The sequence below is a fragment of the Rhinolophus sinicus genome, linkage group LG01 (assembly GCF_036562045.2).
Source record: "Rhinolophus sinicus isolate RSC01 linkage group LG01, ASM3656204v1, whole genome shotgun sequence".
Classification (NCBI taxonomy): Eukaryota; Metazoa; Chordata; class Mammalia; order Chiroptera; family Rhinolophidae; genus Rhinolophus; species Rhinolophus sinicus.
The window spans coordinates 190,927,026-190,949,348 of NC_133751.1; the positions used below are offsets into that span (position 1 = coordinate 190,927,026).

Genomic DNA, 22,323 nt, shown 5'->3' on the forward strand with positions numbered 1-22,323 from the left:
AACCAGTTCATTCAATGAGTTTTAAGTATGTACCGTCCCGTCGAGGAAGGCTGCTGCTGCTTCTAGATTTAATGATGGATTGTATGACTTATCATGAAGACATCTCAAAGATCTGGCTATCCCTCCACATCCAGCCCTGCGCTGGCCAATGCAGCGGCCACTGGCCTCCCAGGGCTACTGTGCACTCGGAGTGTGGCTAGTCCAAATCGAGAAGTGTTATAAATGTAAAATGCACACTGAATTTGGAAGACTTAGTACCAAAAAAAAAGGCAAAATATCTCATTAAGGCCATTTATATTGATTACATATTGAAATGATAACATTTTGGACATACTTGGTTAAATATTTCACTTTTTTTTTTTACTTTTTCAATGTGGCTACTAGAAAATATAAAAATATTTAATGTGGCTTGCATTTTAGTTTTTTTTTTGGATGGTGCTGATATAGATACTACTATAGCTAATGGTTTATTAGGTTGGTGCAAAAGTAATTGCGGTTTCTGCAATTACTTTTAACCTTTTAAACTACAATTATTTTTGCACCAACCTAATAATTTCAAAGTGTGGCAAAAGTTGCAAAGGGACGCTTCTTTAGCCAAATCTCACCAGCAAACACTCTCGTGTGGATCCTTAAGGGTTCCAGGTCTTTCCAGGTGATAGCATGATAGTGTTTATGTCAGGGTAGGGTTATATATAGGTGATTTTTTTCTTCTACACTAACCAAATTTTCCGCAATGGTCGTGTATGTCTTTTACAATCAGAACAAAAACTTTAAAATTCCTAAGAAGTATTATTTTTTAGCTTCCTTTGTTCATGTGTCTAGTGTCTAATTACCTCTAAAATAGAAAAGTCTATTTGCGGGCATGATTGTAATTTGAATTTATTTAGAAAAGTCTTTACCATTTTCTGGATAACAACACACAGACCTTAGCTCACCTGATTTCAGTGAATTCTGTTAAACTGAAAATACTGTTGATAAATTTGCAAGTTCCTGTGTGTGTCCTGGTACTTAACTGAAAATACTGTGGCTTCTGAGGGGCATTTACTCTGTTTGGATTCCAGGATCTCTGCCCGCTTCAAAGAGGAGGCTGAGCAAGGGAACAGGGAAGAAGGAGTCCCAGTAGAGCTGAGAAGGAATCCCCCAGTTTGGGGGGGTTAAGGGGGGTGGGGGGACTTTCATCAGAGCCAGTCAGAGGCACAAGGGAGAGACAGGAAAGAGAAAAATTACGAGTTATGATTTTCTTTTATAAACGAACAACCTCCCAAATCGGAAAGTGTTGCATTTTTCTTTAAACCCAAATACTTCTTATTGTAGAGGTAATCCTTTTTGTAATCACTCCGCCTGCAAACCTTATCACCAGGGACCCTACTTATAATTGTTCTTCCTTTATTTGAAAGCTGTCAAATTGTTTATCTCTGCCTGACACTGAATAACCCCAGTCCTTTTCATCTTCATCCCCCAGGAGGAAGGAGTTAAAGCAGCTGGCCCTGTGTGTGTGTGTGGGGGGGGGGGGGGGGGGGGGGGCGTAAGTCCCCAGGAAAAAGGAAAGAAGGCAGGTGACCATATCTAATTTCCTTATCAACCTAACCTCCTGGTAACTAGAGGGATGACATTTGCTAGGAGGAAGAAATCTTATCTACAGAATGCCCTTAGCAGGCTGTCTCAGGCCAAAGAATTACACACAAGGCACCCTACATCTTCAGGGGATGGCTCCCTGGAGAATGTTCCTATACTACAAAATAATGGGGAGGTATACGGTGGAGCTGTTCAAAATATAAGAGCTTTCCACTGTATGAGATAATCCAATGAACCTCACTTAGACTCATATAAGTGCATGTTCTGTGGGGGAAGGGGGCCCTAGGGACACATTCTCAATGTCCCCGACCTCTGCCTGCTTCATCTGAGCCTCTCGATTGCCTATGTCTTTGAAAGTATTAGTAAAGCTTGATACTGGGTAAGATCTATGATCCATGTGAACCTGCTTTGACAATCTGTGTTTTGCTTACCCCACTTCTCCCCCATCATTTGATTCCAACTTTCTAATTTTTCCATATTTTCATTGTTCACTGTAGACCGTCTCTGAATTATCCATATCCTTTTTAAGACATAGAGCTGCAAACTAAACCACTTCCCTCATCACACCAAGCACATCCCCAGCATATGACACCCCTGTGAACACAACCCAAAGAGACACTGAACCTTCCACAAGACATACAAGATGCTTGCCTATGTCACCTGTCCATGACAACAGAGTTCCTTTAACAGCTTGGAGTTATCATTTAAATTGAAACCTTGTAAAACATTTTTCCTTACAATTCCAGTATCTCACTTACTGTCCAGTTTCACTCCACCACTATCTCCAGCTGAGCCTTCCAGATGCTACCTCCCCAACTCAAGTGTTTGGAGGTTGCTCTAACAAAGCCTCAAGCATGATGTAATGCCACACAGCCTCAAGGAAAAACAATCTCTTGAACAGAAGCAGTCCTGTAATTGCCTGGTCACTCACTGGTTAACACATTGTTTATAATGTCTCCAGTTTTTACTGGCTATTATGGACACATGGATGACCCTTTGCCAAGCCAAGGCAGAATTCAGCAGCCATTTCTAGTTTTTAAGACCTTTGCCTCATCATCGGTCATCTGCCTGGTTCCTTATCAACATGGGAGGCTTTCATTAATTTAAACAAAACCCCTAACACAATTTCTGTGCATTTAAAACCCAGAATGTAAAAGGAAAACAGTAGTGTAGTACTAATCTGTGGTACATTTAACATGTTTGGGAATTACAGTGGTTTTTTTTTTTATTTGTTTTTTTGACTAGTCTCACATAATAGACAATTGTAGTCATTTTTAGAAGAAAAAAACTCGTAAGTAAATGGAAAATGTTTTGTATCCATAACTGAAAAGGCTAGAAGAGTCTCTCAGTTTCTAAGAATCTCTTTTTCCAGAGGATCATCGCACAGTGGGCACAGGAAGCCCTCCTCAAAGGGATTGGTGATGTGTCTTTTTTGCCTGAAAAATTAAATCCACGCAATCATTTGAGCCAAGTCTACTGAGCACCAAACCAAAGGCAAAGCTCAGATGGCCTCAAGCCAGATAGTAAATATTTTAGGGTTTATAGGACACCAGGTCTCTGTCACAACTACTCAGCTTTGTCACTGTAGCACAAAAGCAGCCAAAGACAGTACGTAAAATATTGGGCGTGTCTGTGTCCAAGTAACACTGGATTTGCCCTGTGGGACATAGTTTGTCTAGAATGAGAAGGGAAACGTGGCATGGAGGAATCAAATCTACCTGCTTTACTCTCAGAAACGTCCCCAACCCTCGTTCCAGGCATAGTGCATGCATCTCATTCAAAGGGCACGAATGAAGTTTAGCTCATTCAGACGCAGATGGCCAGGAGTACCACACCTAATGTTTCTTGGGTTAAAAGCCCATCACTGCACCATAATTCACAGGCTTTTAAATATGGGGACTTTTGAGATATGTCCTCCATACCTCCCTGTCAGATGAAAAAGGCCCAGAGAGATGGAGTGGCCTGCCAAGACCACACAGCAAATTAGCAGTAGAGTCAGGAGACAGTAGTAGTGTTAGGCCTGAACCCTAGGAATCCGTCCTGCTGTGCCACACCCCTCCTAGTGTTCTATGAAATAAACAAACACTTGCTTTACTTTTTGACACCCATTGCCAGAGCCCCTGGTAACAGAGAGAAGTAGATGAGCTTTCAAATTTGTTTCTGCAAGGAGACTCATTTTTCCAAATGATAACCCACACAGAACCCCAACATAAAATATATGTGAAAGGGTGCCTAATCTTACTCTGCCTGGTCCCACACAAAGCTTGTGGGGCACCTCAAAGGGATCATAAGGACCCAGGAAACCAAGTAGCTGAAATGTGATCTTATTCCTCATCTGCTATCCTCTCAGTACCTCTTGTTTCTAGCACTCTCCCTCCACTACTTTTTAGTCCTGCCCCAATGCCCGGAGCCAACCACTGCAGGTCCCCTCTCTCCCAACCTTCCCCTCCATATCCTACAATCAAAACTTAGCAGTCCTGGGTCCCATTCTTTTGAAAAACTAATTGGTCCTGACCTATTCATGACAGGTAAATTAATTTTTTGCAAAGATACAATTAATTTGTCTCTGATAAGAATCAATGTATTATTGCTCCCAGATATCAAACTTGAGTTTTAAAGGGGTTTTAGTAGCTCAACACAGTGTGTCTGAAATTACGTTGGGTGGCTTTTCCAAACATGCCTACGGGGCTGCCTGAAATGGGGAAATCTAGGCTGTTACCCCTACTTCGGCCAGAGAAGTTTCAATTTTATCAGTTTCCTGGTAGGTTTCATTGGTGGGCGGGGGTAAGAGTTCCATAGATAACAGAAAAAAAGTTTAAAAACCACAGACATATGCCAAAGCGTTGACTTGTGGTCAAGATCTCCATCATGCTGCCAAAACCAGAAGCTATTTTAAGGGTGTCAAGACCTGTGAAGCATCTGAGATTTGACTCTTTTTATAAGCTAACAAGATCCCCTGCCAGTTTGCTGGGGGCTGGCGGAAAAACACAAGACTCCTGCTGGATCAGAGACAAAGGACCCAGCAACAGCAGCTCTGAATTTTTTATGCCAGTTCTACGAGCCCAGATTCCAACACAGTAAGAGGGAGAGGGCTGAATGATACCTGCATGTACAGTAGGCAGCATTACCGGACAGGAACCCTGAACTTAGGGAGCCTGACTCTTTTATAATGGGCAATAGGCCTGCCTGCCCTTGGTTCCAGAGGGAGAACAATGTATGTCTCCTGAGGATTTCACTGGGCAAACGTCCTTGGAAGACAGTCCAGAACGGAGGGCCGACAGTGCTTCTGCTCACCACGTGCCCAGAGATCAAGGAGAATTATCTCTCAAAGGGCAGGAAGGGCCAGGCCTGCTTAGGACTCCCAAGGAATGTGAGCATCTCACACTGGGAGGAACAGGGGCCAGAGGGAAAGAACAAATCTTGCGATGAGACAAACAAGCATTTTCCACGTGTTTAGTTTGAAAGCACACCCTGTCCCTCTTAGAACAAAATTCAGAATCCTCACCATGGCCTCCCGGGCCTTCCTGGTCTGGTTCTTGCTAGTTTTCCCAGTGTCACACAGTACAGCTCTTTCCCTTGCTCCCTCTGCTGTATGCATACTGGCCTTCTCGCTGCTCCTGGCACATATCACGTGCATTCCCACCTCAACATCTTTACAGCTGCTGTTCCCTCTGCCTGGAATGTCTTTCACAAGGCTCACGCCCTTGCACCATTCAGATCTCCGCTCCCCGCCCTGAGTCACTTTCTGTTCCCTCTTATTGTCCTATTTTTCTTCAAAGTGCTTACCACAACCTCTATCGTCTTAATTTGCTGTCATTCTCCCCTCAAGGGTAAGCTCTCTGAGGGCAGACCCTTTGTTCATTGCTATGCCCACAGGTCTAACCTGACCAGCAAATGAAACAAATACGTTTAATCCTATCAATGACATGCCTACCACTATGGGTTGAATTGAATTGTGTGCCCCCAAATTTCATATGTTGAAGTCCTAATCCCCAGCACCTCAGAAAGTGACTTTATTGGAAGACAGGGTCTTTACAGAGGTAATCAAACTAAAGTGAGGTTATTAGGGTGGGCCCTAATCCACTATGACTGGTGTCCCCTAAGAAGGGGACATTTGCCATGAGAAGCAAGGCATCAGCTGCCATAACTGGTTAAAAACACAGTGTAGAGTCAATCGCTATCCAAGCCTGGAGGCAGGACTCAATAGAAAATCCTCACGCTGACGAACATTTGAGATCTTGCTCCTCAGCATATGTGGTCAGTTGGGCCCAAATAAATTCTTATTAAAGAAAAAAAAAAGAAAATCATCACTCTGAAGCATTTCAGGATGTGCTCTCTCTAGCTGCTACATACCCAAAGCTGCTCTCTATTCCGCAAATGTCACTTAAAAGCAGGCAAGAGATAAATACTAGTCATGGGTTCAAATGTTAAGGTGAGGACTGAGGCGTCAGTGAATTGCTCTGTTTTCAAACACTCAGCAAGCAAAAGCCCAGGAACCTGTGAGCCTGAGCCACTTCCTCTTCATGACCAGATCTCAGCCTGTGTCTGCTGAAACATTCCCACAGAGACAAGCACAGGCAGAGGTAAAAATATTCTAGCAAGCAAACGGAAGAAAAGGATGGATGAAACTAGCAGAGGGCTGCTTGCTTCCCTTCCTGGTTGCTTTACACAGCCCTGCTCTCGACTTTCTGTGGCTGGAAGAAGAGTCCAAGGATTGAAAGCGGGAGAAACAAGAGAGGAAGAAAAGACCTTTCAAAACTAGGGCAGAGGAACAGGTGGAACAAGCGGCATGAACAGCAGCCAGTGTTTCCACATCAGCAGGGATCTGCCAGCTAGAGGGAGATCATTTCTCAAATGCTCCTGCCTTACCTAACCCTAGTCAGATGGGAGAAACATCAGGCACCCCGTTAATTGTCCACAATCTTGGGCCATTCAATGCTGCCTGCCGGCTCAGGCCAGGGTTCAGCCCTTTAAATAATTCAGCCCTAGGGCCCCACAAAATCCTTTGGGACAAGAAACGGTCTGGTTCATCCAGTGCCTTGGCCTCCACCCTCAGGGTCCTCATGCAGGACCCTGTCCCTATCCTAGGAATACTGGATCTGAAGCTCCTGGCAGTGTTTCCAAGGTCATGAGGCTGCTCCATTCCCAATTCAGGAAATACCAAAACCGCAAAAAACAACAACAAACAAACACTGAGCTGAGCTGGTCTCTCTGCTCAGAAAACCTCTTTCTCATATTTTACCAATTATAACGAATTTGGGTTCACAAGTTCCTCCTTCAAACCATTCACCCTCTTCAGTGAATTCCTCTGGTTTTCTCCTAATACCTGCTTTTTAATTTCTGGTTGAGCTTTGCCTGTGCAGTGTAAATGGACGTTTAATTGGGTGGAAAGATGGATGAAGAAAGGTTAGGGATGAAACAGGTAGGGAGAGCTAGGCTCGGTGAGGAGCCAGCCGAAGTGGGTGCAGGTAGAGGGTAACATGAGAAGAACCCTGGAAGGGTCCTCCAAGGTTAAGAGCAGGGCCCAGCCAGGCAGAGAAGGGTTCTGCATGGGAAGGCTGCCCGTCCTGCTGGTCAGGGCACATCCTTGCGTAGCTTAGTCATACGCCACAGTCCACTTCGTCCCAGGACACCACCCATTCCCTCCAGACTTCTGCCTGGAGATGCAAAGGGGTAATGACAAGAATATGTCCTGTCGTTACTCCCCATTAGAACAAATACGGGAACCTCACTGACTTTCGACAGATAGCAGTATACGCAGTATTAGACGACGGAGAGCATTTTAAAACTTATTCTTGCAGATTGCCAAGGTTGGCCTGAAAAAACAGACACCCTGACCAGTCCTGGCTGGTCTGACGGTCTCTCTCTCTTCTTACAAGCTGTTACCATTCCCACACCTAGCTTTTCTCAGAGTCCCCCAAATTTTAAGTGATTACTGGGAAAGAGACGGGGAAACTGGATAGAAGATCCCAAGCCCGGAATCATGTCCTATGTTTAACAAGAAAATTAACTGCAGTGGCTTTTATTGCCACCACTTGTATTTGATTGTAAACTCACCAAGGCTGGCAAAAAAAAACAAAAAGGGAAAATTTAAAAAGTAAGCTCAAACTGACTGAAGTGCACGCAGATGTACAACTGAACAAAAAATATTTTGGCTGCGCTATGAGAGGCCAACTCCTGCTCTGCTCCTCTCTCATGACTTGCCCAATCTCTGGGCCTGGTTAACCAGCAGGAGTGCCTGGATCTTCCGGTTCTTGGTTGAAAAACGTGATTCCACAGCCAGGACTGACAACCAGCAAAATTAATGGGTGAATTTTGACTCAGGTCTGTTGAAATTCTCTCCAAGTTAAGTGCTTTAACAACTAAGGCCTCAGCGATGTGGTAAAGGGGCTGGGTGTGATTTTACGTCACCTAAACTGTAGTTAAACATGACAAGTGTGTCTAAGGGGCGTACCCAGTCTGTATTCATGAGACACGTGGCCTGCCACTTGGATTGCAAAACCGTCACACGGCACAGCTCCTGCACTGTAAATAACATGCTCACGTGTCAACAATCATGTATAAACAGGTCGCTGGGGACAAGGCATCGGAATCAAGAGGTGGTTTCATAACAAGAAAACTACAGTGTACTTCTTTCCAGAATACTTTGGGGATCTTAAGTCTGAGAGGGGAGAGGCAGCAGGTCTGGGCCCCCCCATCAGAATGGAGTGGGTACAACCATTTCCCCCAGGTGTTCAATCAGAACCAGAAAGCAAGCTAAGCTGTTCTTATGGACCACGCCTCATCAGCCTTCCCAAGATGCCCCAGCTGAACACATCTGCTTCATGAAATCCCAGGACACCAGCATCCAGGGCTCTCAGGGGCCTTGTGCAATTAAGAGCCATTTGCCATTATTCCAAGACGAGCAAGACCAACCAAAGGAAGGGGCGGGACAGGAATGGTTGAGAGGGTGGGGGAGGTGAAGAAGCAAACAAATACAGCTCTGTTCATTACCATATGAATTCCCAGGCAGTCGGAGGGGAAGCCAGCTCCAGAGAAAGAGCCTGATTTATCAGGAGACTCTTACAACTTTGAAAAGATAAATACCAGCTGACTGCTTCACTCACATTGTGCATCAGTCCATTTTGGCAGGATTCCTCAAAGCTTGCTCCAGCTCCTCCTAAACTAACTCTCATTCACTCTCTCCCCCACCCCTTCTCCAGCAAACGCACAGTGAAACAAAGTGGGACAGTTTAGAAAGACTCAGAGAAACCACCACCAACAGAGTGTGCTACGAAATAACGGGGAGAGAATTTTATTTTGTATGCAGTATATGTATATGAAGTAATACATGCATACGATCTAAAATTGATTTCAAACAAAAGACCATGAAGTGAAAGGAAAGAAAAACCTCCCTCTCTCCACCCACTCACTCACTGTCTTTTGACTCCCTAGCAGTCACCACAGCTAACAAGCTCATAGGTAACCTTCCAAAAATGTTATAGCTATATATTAGCACACATATGCTTTTATACAACTGGGATCTCTTTTACACAAATGGGATATTATATATACCCACTTAGCAACAAATCATAACTATCTTTCCAAGTCAGTACCTATAAATGCTACCTCATTATTTTTAAGCTGTATAGCATCCATTAGTATAGCTATTTATAATATATTTAACCGGTGCTTCCATTGGATATTTTTATTTCCAGATTTTAACTTTACAAAACAATAACATATCTTTGTGCGAATATCCATAGGTTGGACTGCCAACAGCAACGCTTTGGGTGAGTTGATTTCGTTTAGATTCCATACTTAGGCTACTACTCCACCTTTAAAAGAATTTCAAACTGGTGAATGGAGCTAAAATGACTGTTGAGGAAGCACAAGAGCTGTTTTGATCACAAGGGATACGATTCTGGGGCAACCACTTCCCGTGGGCTCACTTGTGTCTCAGGCAAGAGAAAAATGTAGATCTTTACTGAATGCTGGCACAGTCCCTTCAGGCACAGAGTCCTCAAAACTCAATTGCCTTGTCGGTTTCTGTGCCCTTGGTCCCGCTTTATGTATTAAATTATAAATCAAGAAAATGAAGGAGCCTTCAATTGGAGACGTGTAGCTTCTATGGGCACAGAGATGACATCATTATTTGATTGGGAAAATACTGTCAAGAGGTCTCATGGGAGATGATGAGATAGCAGGACTTGCTGAGTCTTGGCAATGCATTAAGTTCTATTTACAATAATCTGTGTGTTTCACTCTGACTGCAGTGTCTAGAAATCCCTATCTTCTATTCTTAATCTGCTGTCTCTGTTTGGGTGTCTGCCTAGCCGCTTCATTAAACTGAGTCTTTATTTGAAACACCACCTTTGCTCTCAGCCCCAGATTTACCCACTGTTACATTATTCTGGATTTCCCCTGACTATACAATCTGCTGCCTGCCCTCCCAAATTCCTGCCCAAGACTACTGTTCACCCGGGGATGATGTTTAGAAATCTCTATATACCACCATCAAGGGGCCGGGTGTCCTAAGCAAATAACAGAAAAAACTTGATACTGGAGATGAAAGCACCAGGTGATCACATCTGGGAGACAATGGGAGTAGCATAATAGATGTAAAATACTTAGAGCAGCACCTGGTATACAATAAGTGCTCCATAAATGTCAGCCGCCATCGTTCTCGTCTGATTCCTTTCCACCAAGCCAGCCACCTTCTATTCTGGTCACTGGCTTCCCTTACAGATTCTAGCATAGGGGAGAGACATTACTGACCCACCCAGTGTGTGGCCCACCAAGTGGTTACATGCATTTGGGTTTATATGGCAGTCTCTTGTGAATTCGCTTAGTGTCAGTAAAATTCCCTATGATGGTTAACCATTCTGTGTCAACTTGGCTGGGCCACAGTGCCCAGATATTTAGTCAAACATTATTCCGGGTGTTTCTGTGAAGGTGTTTGTGAATGAGGTTCATGTTTAAATTGGTACACTCCATGTAAAGCATATCACCCTCCATAATGTGTCTGGACATTAATTAATCACTTGAAGGCTTTCGTGGAACAAAGACTGACCTCAGAGCAAGAAGGAACTATGCCAGCACACTGCCTTTGGACTTGAACAGCAATTCTTTCCTGACTCTCCAGCCTGCCAGCCTCCTCCATCAGATTTTAGATTCACCAAGCTTCCACCATTGTGTGAGCCAATTCCTGAAAATAAATATCTCTCGATAGATGATGAGAGAGAGAGAGATAGATAGATAGATAGATAGATAGATAGATAGATAGATAGATAGATGATAGATAGATCCTGTTAGTTCTGTTTCTCTGAGAACCCTAATATACCTCCCAAGTTCAAATAGCTCTAGGTCCCCTGAGAAAATCAAGTTCAGAGATGAGCATAGCTGATTACCAGATCTTGGGCAGAAGTGACACCACCCATGGTATTGGGAGTCTGTGAGCTTTGCATGAACAGCCAACCAGCCTCCCTCAGGGACACACCCATCATGTTGACCTAAGAATATCTGTGAAACTAGAAGTGGGTCCTTACTATGGTGAAAGTAGAAATTCTAACTTAATGGCAATACAAACTATTTAGTTCTCATATGAGTTGAGAGGTGGGGTATCTAGGAAAAACAAAAAAGAATTTCCTATGTTGTTGACACTAAATTAACATCAAGACTAAAAAATATTAGCCTTTTGGGTGTTCAAAGAACTGACAACACCTTAATTTCAAATCAAGCCTACCTGACTTAACATTAGACATATCAATTACTAATAAAATGTACCAATTAACACACACATCTGGCAGAATCTGAACTTTTGTGATAACAAAGCTTCAAATAAATAAGAATATATTTGAATAACCTAGATACCTTTGAAAAAACAATTACACATTGAAGTTTACTTAAGAGAGAAATAAGTTGGACATCTTTTCTATGAAGTTCTATGCCTAAAAGCTTATCTTACCACCTGATTGTTACGATTCACATTTAAAGTAAAGGACAAAGAAAATCATTCAGCTAACTGGCCTAAATCCTCAGACCCTGTAGCTTTCCGTCTCCACTCCACAGTCAAGTGCATTGAACCCTGAGTCAGAAGCCCATTTCTGTTTGAACTCTATAAAGTCACTTCACCTCTTTGTGTGTGTGTGTGTGTGTGTGTGTGTGTGTGTGTGTGTTTCTCTTTAACAAATAGTTCACCTACATCAACAGACTACTGTGAGAAGCCAGGTAATGCATGTAGGAGGCAACGAGACTGTATGACAGCAGGCATCTCTGATAATCTCATCTGTTCTAGGAAACACCAAAGCCAACACTGAGGTAGGTTATTGGAGGCTTAACTTGGTATCAATCCATAGTGTTTCAAATTTGTAAGCATTAAACTGTAATTTTTAAAAATTACAACGTTTGAAGCAGCTTTACAGTTTCAGTTTCTTCTCAGGCCCAACAGAACTATGCAAGTTCTAAAAAAATGAATGGAAAGATACCATTCCTGTCAGCAAATTATCCTGCCCACATGCTTGCCAATAAATATGTACCTTCCTTCTGGAAATTTCTACCATCACAAGCACAAAAACTCAGGAAGCTCTGAGGTGCAGCAATCTGTGTGACAGTGACGTTCTAGATACGGAGAAAGTTGGCCGGCTTTCTGCCCATCTCCCACAGGCACTGCATTTTCCTGGAGGGCCCCAACTTGTTGTCCATCCTCTCTATTTCACTGACCCATCAGTACTCTCAAGGTACATTATCTACTGGTTTTCATGTATCTTTCTGGGGCCAATGAGGACAGAGTAAAAGGAAGAGGCCTGGCCATTTCACTCTAGTATATGGATGCCCAGAAAAAGAGCAGAATCCAGGTACAAAAAGCCCAGTTTTCCGTCCTGTCCGTTTCCCTTCCATGGCCAAGCAGCTCAGAGGGAGGCTTTGCCAGACATCAGCCTCTCCCAGGTTTACGTCCCTAGTGCTGATATTCAATGGTGGTGACTGGCCCACAGTCCCAACTGTATGGACTTTACGTAGATGCGAAAATTGATCAATTTGGATCCGTTGCTGTTTTACTGACCAATTTGGAGGTTAAGAAAGATGATCTTAATAACAAATGTTGGTGAGGATGTGGAGAAATCAGAATCCTGTGCATGGTTGGCGGGAATGTAAAATGGTGCAGCCACTGTGGAAAACGGTATGGAGGTTCCTCAAAAAATTAAACCGAATTACTATATGATCCAGCAATTCCATTCCTGAGTATATACTCAAAAGAGTTGAAAGCAGACTCAAACAAACTTTTGTACACCCATCTTCATCACAATATTACTCACATGAGCCCAAAGTGGAAAGCCACCCAAGTCCATCGATGGATGAATACATAAAAAATATGCCACTTATACACACAATGGAATATTATTCAGCTTTAACAGGGAAGGACACTCTGACACATGCTACAACATGGATGAAGTCTGAGGATGTTATGCTAAGTAAGCCAGTCACAAAAATAATAAAATTGTACGATTCCACTAATAGGAAGTACCTAAATTAGTCAAATTCATAAGTAGAAATGGTGGTTACCATGGGCTGGGTGGCGGGGGTAATGGGAAGTTGTTGTTTAATGGGTAAGTTTTATTTTGGGAAGATGAAAAGGTCCTGGAGATGGGTGGTGGTCACCGCTGCCCAACAATGTGACTGTACTTAATGTCACTAAACTGACACTTTAAAATGGTTAAAATGGCAGCATTTATGTTATACATATTATACCACGATTTAAAAACAGAAAGGTGATCACACATCCCAGCTTGTCTAGGGCAGTCCCAATTTATATCTTCGGCCTGGCACTCTTGGTATTAGCACTCCCCTTTCCTCTTAGTTAAGACCTTGTGGCTGTGTCGCAAACTGAACAATAAATAGTATGACAGTCCTACGGGGAAATAACTATTCAGTGTCATCAGCTAGAACATGGCAGCGGTATGACTCTCATCTCCAAATCTGTCTAATCCAAAGCCCACGTTTTTCGCCACCTCACATCCTACTGCATGAACATCTAATGATTTCCCCCAGCCCACCTCAAGTTCTCCAATATTTATTGCCTCAACTCGATTTACACAGATAGAGCTCTGATGTGCTACCTACGTAGTAAGAAACACTGATTACGTTAATACCAATATCCAGAATGTTGTCTGGTGTGGCACAATGGATGTTCATACCCAGAGCAGTGTTTGAGATGTCAAAAATGCCTAGCGCAACAGCATCTGAAGCACATTACGTGCAGTGCCCAACACAGATTGACACGAAACAAACACCAAAGCCACTCTGTGATTCAGCTGGCACAGGGTGAGTAACCGTCGACAAATCCACAGACCAGAGTGGCCACTTGAGGCAGAAAGTCAGCATCCATTTCGTAACTTTCTCTTTGACTAAAAAGAGTCCACTGAGGCTTTTTCTAAGCTCACTAGAGAGATTGGGGCAGTGTTTCCAGTCATACAGGCTTCCGAGTCATACAGACCGAACTACGATCCCCATCTCCCACTCATTTCATCCAACACCTTGTACAGACGCCTGAAAGCCTCTACTGTTATATGTCAAAAACGCCTCCTTCATACGGTTACTGTGAGGATTCACTATTTGTCTGAAAACATGCAGCACGCTGCTTACCACACAGCCTAATAATAAATATGGTTACCTAAAACAGAGGATAAGATCATTTGATTCTCAGATCCTAATAAGTAAGTGTTTTTATTCTCTCCCCGTCTAACCCAAAACAGTCATTAGCAAAGTAAAATAAAGAATGGCTGCATTCAACAGTCCAGATCATCTGGACCCCAGAGAAAAAGGCCTCGGGAGGGACCCAGAATTATCTAGAGAACTGCTTCACTTTTCCACTGTTATTTTGCTCCTTCAAGCTTGGTGTAAAACTTGCAGTCCTATCTCCTGTGGTAGCCAGTGTTTGCTCCTTTGTAGAGAAACCAGAGCAGGCCCCGTCCAGGGCGTGGAAACCCACAACAGGGTAATGCAGAGCCAAATGGCAACCTCTTGTCTCCAAGTGCTTCGGAATTATGTGGCTGGTACATGATCAATTCAACCCTCTCTCCCACTTCATCACTTCCTCCAACCGAACATTCCAGTTGGTTGTTTTACCCCTTCTTGCAGTATTAGGTATATGACAGGCTAAGTGTATAATCCAGACACTGCAAACAACCCCTGGGAAGGTCTGTTGCTATTTTAAACTTTTTATAGGAACTATTTATAATGCTCGACGACACTCTGCAAGCAGGGAGTCCTGACACTCAGGAAAGCAAACTGTACAACAGGAACAGTCTATGATTTTGCCTCCATAGTTTTAAAAAACAGTAACACTTGGCTGTTCCCCAGGGTTCAGCAGAGTATGGTTTTCACAGGCTCACTCCAGCCACACAAGCATGTGGTATTCATGTCACATTGCTCAGTGGCAGGGAAGCAGGCACTGATCATGAGAAGTACATACATTGCTGAGCATGTAATGATTTAATAATTTTAAACGTAAACACAGAATTGCTATCACTGCTATGCCAAATAAACATCACCCATTCTGAACCAAAATGGTGCTTTCATGTGTTTATGAGAATGACTTTTTAGCATTTATTTTCTTATCCAAAAATGTAAGTCTTTTTTACCAGAGTCAAAATGTTGATGGCATACATGTACAGGCTCCTAAAGGAACTATTAGTGAACCATCAAGAAGGGACACCACATAACATAGGTCAGAGAACATTAAACAAAGTAAAGAAGGGATGGAAAAGGAGCAAGATGAAACATCTTGGCGAATAAAACAGAAGCCTGGGGTAGGAGTCACAACCAGCTGCAATCACCGTGGAAAAGCATAACTTGGGAAAGGTGTATTACGTTCCAAACACGAACACTTCCTGAAACACGATCCTCAAGCAAACATAGCTCTCGTTACCCTGAGGTGAGAATGCCTTTCCTATGACTGGCATCAACTAGTCACAGAAATAGGCTTTGGACAGATAGGCTCATGCGTTTTGAAATCTACACTGGATCACAGACCATATCTGTTCCTCTTTCATAATTTCATACATGCTGCTCATGATATATTATGTCTCTGGATTCAGAAAGCCCAGATTCAAATCCTGACTCTACATTGTCAACTGTGTGGCCTAGACAAATAGCTTCAAATAGGAATAATAATAGTACCTATCTCACTGAGTTATGAAGAAGACGTAGTAAATATATGTTAAGTGATCAAACAGTGCCTGGCACTATTTTCATTATTATTAAGATCTTGGAGGATGGGCCAGCCCGGTGGCTCAGGTGGTTGGAGCACCATAGTCCTAATGCCGAGGTCAACGTGGGCTGCCACAGGGCTGCTGTGTGCTGTCACGGGCTGCTGGGCTGCTGTGGGCTACCGAATGCTGCTATGAGCGGCCAGTGGCCAGCATGAGTGGCTGGCAGCGGGTGAGAGCTGCTATGAGATGCTGTGAGCGGCCAACCGACCCTGGTGACCGACTGCCTCAGCTGGGGGGGAGCACAAGGCTCATAATACCAGCATGGGTCAGGGAGCTGTGACCTACACAACCAGACTGAGAAACAATGGCTTGAACCAGAGTGGTGGGGGGAGGCAGAAGACGGGGGGAAAAAAAAGATCTTGGAGGTATGATTAAAATTATTGACACAAATAAATAACTAAGGTGCAGTGATATCTCATTAACTATTATCAAGTTCCCTAGAACAGGCTGTGTTATGTGAAGTACAACTACTTTAATAAGAATGAACGTAAGGATAATGATTTAGTGTCATGATTTTGAGGTCGTTTACTACAGCTTAGTCAAACATAAAGTATTTTACATCATTCAAAGACAAGAGTAATAACTTTCCCACTACTTGGAGGTCTGCAAATGCATGATTTCTTCTGCTAAAAGTCTGTTTTCCATTAGTTTCCAAAGGCTTGCGTAAATGAAAAGTGAATTCTATTAGATTTAAATAATGTTCCTCTTTACATTTTCTGACACTGCAAGTTCCTTTAAGTTTGTGCTTTTGCTTCATTATTCGCTCTCCTGTATGTCTTCTTTTCTGATTTTTTTTTCAATTCGGTGAAAACACAGCAAATTTAGCCTTACCTATTTGTAGCCCTTCCTCCACCAGCTTCAGATTCAATAAGGAAATGTAAGTAGTACACACACAGTTTTGAAATTATTTTTCATTTTTCAGAGAACTCTGAATATGGTGGGTCCTGGGTCTTTCATGCTATTGCTACTCAACGAAAAAACATAACTTGCTTAAGCTTCTAAACAGAATCATGCAAAAATATCGTGGGTTCCTTGTTCCTTTAGTAGGCAGAATCTGTTTTTCTTTCAAAACTAAAATCCTGTTGTATTAAAATGTGTACCAATTCCATCCTGTATGGAAAAGAAAATAAGCAATACTAGCAGATATGGAACTTGTTCAAATTTAAAACACCCCTCACTAGCTTCCTATTTGCACCTTCTAAATTAATGGTGACTTCACTTTGCAATCACACTGGACAAAATAACAATAGTAAGTAGTAGTAATCCTAGTTGTAAATGTTCCTTATAGACCAGTAGCCCATAAACATATTTTGTGGAGCTGACACATTTTTTTAATGTGAGTTATCATTTAAAAATCTGGACACTTTATATGTAAATTTGAATTTTCAGTTTCTCTTAAAAATCAAAAGTTCTGGCACTTCCTAAACCACATTCTCCGCATGGCAAACAGTTATCTGGAGCTTGGCAGCTGCTTCCCTTAAACACAGTATGAGCATCCAGTGCCACTCAGTTCTGTACCCCAAAGTGTTTTTCCTCGGTTCCTCTCAGGAAGCACTGTGACAATTCCATCTTAAATGCACATGCTCTTTGGTCCAGCCTGAAAAAACTATGGAAAGTCATACAAGTATACACAGATATCCACTGCAGCACTGCTTCTGATAGCAAAAATCTTGAATCAACTTAACCATCAATAGGGACTGGTTAAATGATGGTAAATCCATCCAAGAGAATACAGTCGGCCCCCAAAAGAAATAAGGTAAATCTAAGCATGTTGAAATGAAAAATTGTCCAAAACATATTATTAAGTAGGAAGAAAGCTAGGTGCAGAACAGTACACAATGAATAGATCTATTAATATGCGCTTTTATATTCATTTCACATTTGGGGAAGAAATATAAGAAACCTTTTTCAACCATATGCATATATTATATATATTATACTACATATATTAATACGTATAATACAATTACATATAAAATATGTACATATTTTATATATAACATATATATGCTGTGTGTGTATATGTATATATACATATATGTTTATTTATACTTAAAAAAAGAAAGCACCATGAACAGAGATATTTAAAATTATTTCATGTATTATTATCATGACATCTATCTAGTTATTTATTTGACTGTCTATGTTGGTTACAGAGTTCCTTTAAAGGTAAGCTTGATTTCATTTCTTAGGCAAGGAGAAGGAAAAAACCTTCTGGATGAACCTTAACACGGGTCCAAGAATAGCACAGAAATGACACAACAGACCACTTTGGAAGCTGTGTCTATTCAGAGAGCTTTGCAGCTCATGTTGCCTCCTCTACAGTCTTTTCAAAAGTGAAGACAAATATGGCAGAGAAGCTGGAGCTCCTCCGGAGAGAACTGCAGGGCTCAGCTCCAAATACCCCCTTCAAGCCCCTTTCACATTTGCATGGGGCCCTGGAGAGAGAGGGAGGGAGAGAGAGAGACTATGTATTATTGCCCTATTGCTGTTACTGCTTTAGGCAGAATGGAGAAAGAGGAGGAAAAAAAGAGAAGCAGTTCTGTTCTCACCAGCAGAAACCCTACTGGGTCAGCCCAGTGCAGTAGGGTAAGGATTGGCTCTTCCTTTAATGAAAGGGAAAACAAGGTCACGTATTCCTGTCCATGTGCTCAGGAAGGACAGCCAGCATGTCTGTTGCTGACGGGAACAGGCTTTCTGATGTGCTTCAAGTGTTACCAGTCAAGGAGGGGATTGTGCTGGGGACTTGGGACGCCAGGGATAGTGCAGACCAGGGCACTAGAGGAGTGCTATGGCCCTGAGTTAAACCCTGTGAGGGTTATCTAGCAGAAACTGACCCTATCAGAACTCCACACACACGGAAGGACACTGAGCAACAGTTCATGTTATATTGTAATATACGTGGTACTATAATACTACCTTTGAAATAAAGGAGAAAATAAAACATGACCCCCTTTGTTGTTTTCTCTTTACTTATTAAGTCCTCTCCTTTTCATATTCTAGCATCCAATACCAATAACTTTGGATTAAGAGTCCAAGAAGAGTGGTTTCAAGCCTTATCACAAAAATCATCTCGAATATGGCAGATACGCTGCTGTCTGATCAATATGGACAATTTAAGAAGCTATAAACAGAAGAAAAGAAAAAAACTAATTCATGCCCCACTAATTCAGAATTAGTGATAATACAAAGTACCCTCCAACCTTCAGTCTGAATCTTCTAACCATGGCTTGCTAAACAACTGGAAAGGTTCGAGAGGGACTGGTTAAGCCATTTAAGATGGTAAACTACTTTCATGATCTTCCACAGCACCGCCTTGCTGTTTCTGTATTATTGAAATTTGGATCATTAAGGTAATAATGAGAAATCAGTCGTATCTGTTTACCAAGCAGGTCCACCAAGACCAGCTATAATTAGCCGCTATATGCTGTTAAAATACATGCCCTTCATTTCAAACATCTCATCCTTCATTCTTTTCTTTAATTCAGGCTGGTCTTCTCAGTCACTGCTGTATTTACTGGACATTATCACCTGCACACGGCAAGCTCTCAAAAGGTGCTTACCTCTGAATCTTTGGCCTGCTGATTACGAACGACTATCAAATTGTACAGGATTCTGTCGTCATCCGCCTCTGTGTGGGACACATCGTGAGGCACGCTCCACAGATTCTTTTCATCATCCCTCGCCAGAGTTGCTCCAAATGAAGAATATGGATTGCTGTCACTATGGCATAAAAAGGGGGACATAAGCATTTTAGAATATAATTATATATTATATAATTAAAGTAAAATGTGTTATGTAATACATTATATATATGTATATATATATACATATACATATATATCAAAAAGGTCTGAACTGTCTTTAATAACTAAGCATACCACAACAAAACAATTAAAAAGTCACTTTAAAAACAGCGGAGAACAGATGTAACCAGACACCTGGGCAGAGGTAATTTTATTACTACCTTAAACATGAAATTTAGCACTCAGTACCCTGGTAGCTAAACCCAAAAAAGGAAATTCAATGGGGAATAGAACGCTCGTGTGAGTAAAAGACAAAAACAATCGCCATGAAGAGATGAACTTTTTACTGGCTCTGAATTCAAGGTAGCACGGTACATTCAGAGTGCAATGGTATGCAATATCTACTGAATTCCTGACAACAAGAAAGTTGATAAATATGCATATCTAAATACTTCCAATGAATAATGGGGGATGTTGAGTAAGAATTTCAGCAGCCCCATTTTGTACGTTGGTTTTCTGAGTTTCCTTTCTAAGGCAGTCCCCATGTTTGGACCTATGGAGATGGGAGACACAGCGTCACACCTAGTTCATGCTTGTGTACACAGCTTAGTTAACGTCTGTGGGACCGGACAGGTAGGGTCATGCTGAGGCTATTCCCTTCGTCTAATAATATGTATGAAACACCAACTCCATGTTAATCACAAGGCCCAATAAAACTGTGAGCAACGCAGACATGGTCCCTGTCCTTGGACCTCACCAGAGTCTAGGGAGGGAAACACATCAATGAATTATCACATGACTGTATCATTAGAAAAGGTGGTAAGTGTTACAAAGGGGGAGTTCTGGGAGCCGTGAGAGCTCATGGGGTAGGCATCAGGTAGCACTGTGAAGAAGGGGTGCTTGAGCTTGACATGGAAAGAGAAGAACAGAATTTCAGGCAAAGGAAACAACACATTCAAAGGCCCTGGGGTGGGAGGAAGCAAGGTGTCTATGCATTAGAAGAAAGGGGATATTGACCAGAGAGTGAAAGAGAAGCTAGAGAGGTAGCTGGGGTCAGATCCACATGGCTTTGCAGGCCATGTTTTCTAACATTGTTTAGAAATGTGGTCTTCACTCTTAACAGCAAAGAAAGATGCGGAAGGGTTTTAAGCAAGACTGTGATGTGACATGAACAGTATGACTCCTTTAAAGATCTCTCTGGTAAAGTGTGGCAAATGCTTGAGAGAAGTCAAGTGGATTTGGGGATTCATTAAGATGCAACTGAGGCAACTCAGGGGAGACATGGTCGGTATCAGGATTAGAATGATGGTGTGGAGATGAAGAAAATACTCTATTCAAAAATGTGAAGAAGATAGAAGCTCTCTGGCTTTGCACCTGGATGGTGAGTAATGCCATTCTCTTAGACAACTAGAATGCCCTATGCCCATGGGGTGGCAAATACACCTGCAGGTGTGACAAGAGGAATGGCAAATGAGAACAGACAGAAGACACCCAGATAAACAGAAGGCACCTGGGAAGGAGACTCAGTAAATGCCACGTGGGTCGAAGGCGTGAAAACTGGGGGAAAAGAGGGGATGGGATCTTGGAACCCAGGTCAGCAAGGGCATTGGACATGGTCTACCTGAATCTGGCAGACGGCTGAGAGACTGGAGGCTGAACAGTGCTCCTTAAATTTCTCCAACTGCAGTTCAGAAGTATAGGGTCTGGGACGTGATGGGGGATCAGAGCTACGAGGAAAAGAGCAACGTACAGGGAACCAGACACAGCTCATCCATCAGTTCTCAGAAGCCTCCTGTTCTCACAGGGCTGCCTGACACCACCAAAGCAGAAACGGAGCCCCATAGCAGGTTCTTCTTAAGAATGATGAGCCAGCGACAGGTGAGGCAAATGATGCTTTGGTGCCCTGCCTTTTCGGGCTTTAATGAGCAGGTCAAATTCATTCATTCATTCATTCAGTTGTTGATTTATCAAACACAGAACGGATGCCTATTGTAGACTGGGTGCTGGGCTGGGTGCTTTGGGGACTTGAAAATAAAATAGGACACTGTGGGGACAGAGCCAGGAGTGCAGTTTCCAGGCTCTCGCCCTCACGCGGAAAGGTTCTCACTCAGGTAGTAAATGGCCATCAACTGTGATTGGATGGCCATCAGCTGTGTCTAGTTGGCCGTCAGCTGTAAGCAGTGAGCCATTGGCCACTAATATAACTGCCATGGCTATGCTAGCAGGGAAATGGGGGCTAGCGAAGAGATGGTGGCTGAGCTAGCAAGAGCGGATTGCAGCTAGCAAGTGGGGTGGGTTGGTTGGTTGGCAGAGAGGTGGACAGTGGGTTGTGGACAGTTGGCAGAGAGGTGGACAGTGGATTGCGGCTTCCCGTGTCTCCAACACAGCCGCCAGCGAGACTGTAGTGGCATGACTCCCCTATCTATGGCTCCGTGGGTGTTCCTTTTTGGCCTCACCATATCCTGCGTTCTTATGTCGGGGAGCAGGACCAGAGACCCCGCATGCCACCCTGCATGACAGACACTGTCCCTGCCCTTAGAGAGACTATAATGCAATACGATAAGTGAAAAACATGTTTAATGTATAAACACAAGGTCACAGGAGCAGAGAAGAAGGTGTGACAAATTGTGTGTAATGAGAAGAAAGCTCAAGAAAGGTTTCATGGAGGTGACAACGTCTAACTCAGACCTGAGCAGTATATAGATTTTCACCAGGAAGAGAAGCAAGAGGAAAGGTATTCCTGGCAGAGGCAA

The 22,323-nt window shown here is 42.8% G+C and overlaps 1 protein-coding gene across 1 annotated transcript in view; it reads right to left on the reverse strand.

The window, feature by feature from the left end:
- MREG (melanoregulin) overlaps positions 1-22,323 on the reverse strand; it is a 57,483-nt gene that overhangs the window by 19,737 nt on the left and 15,423 nt on the right. Inside the window, exon 2 of the mRNA XM_074312900.1 lies at positions 19,388-19,547. Coding sequence (XP_074169001.1) covers positions 19,388-19,547 — 160 coding nt within the window. The remainder of the gene's footprint in view (positions 1-19,387; positions 19,548-22,323) is intronic.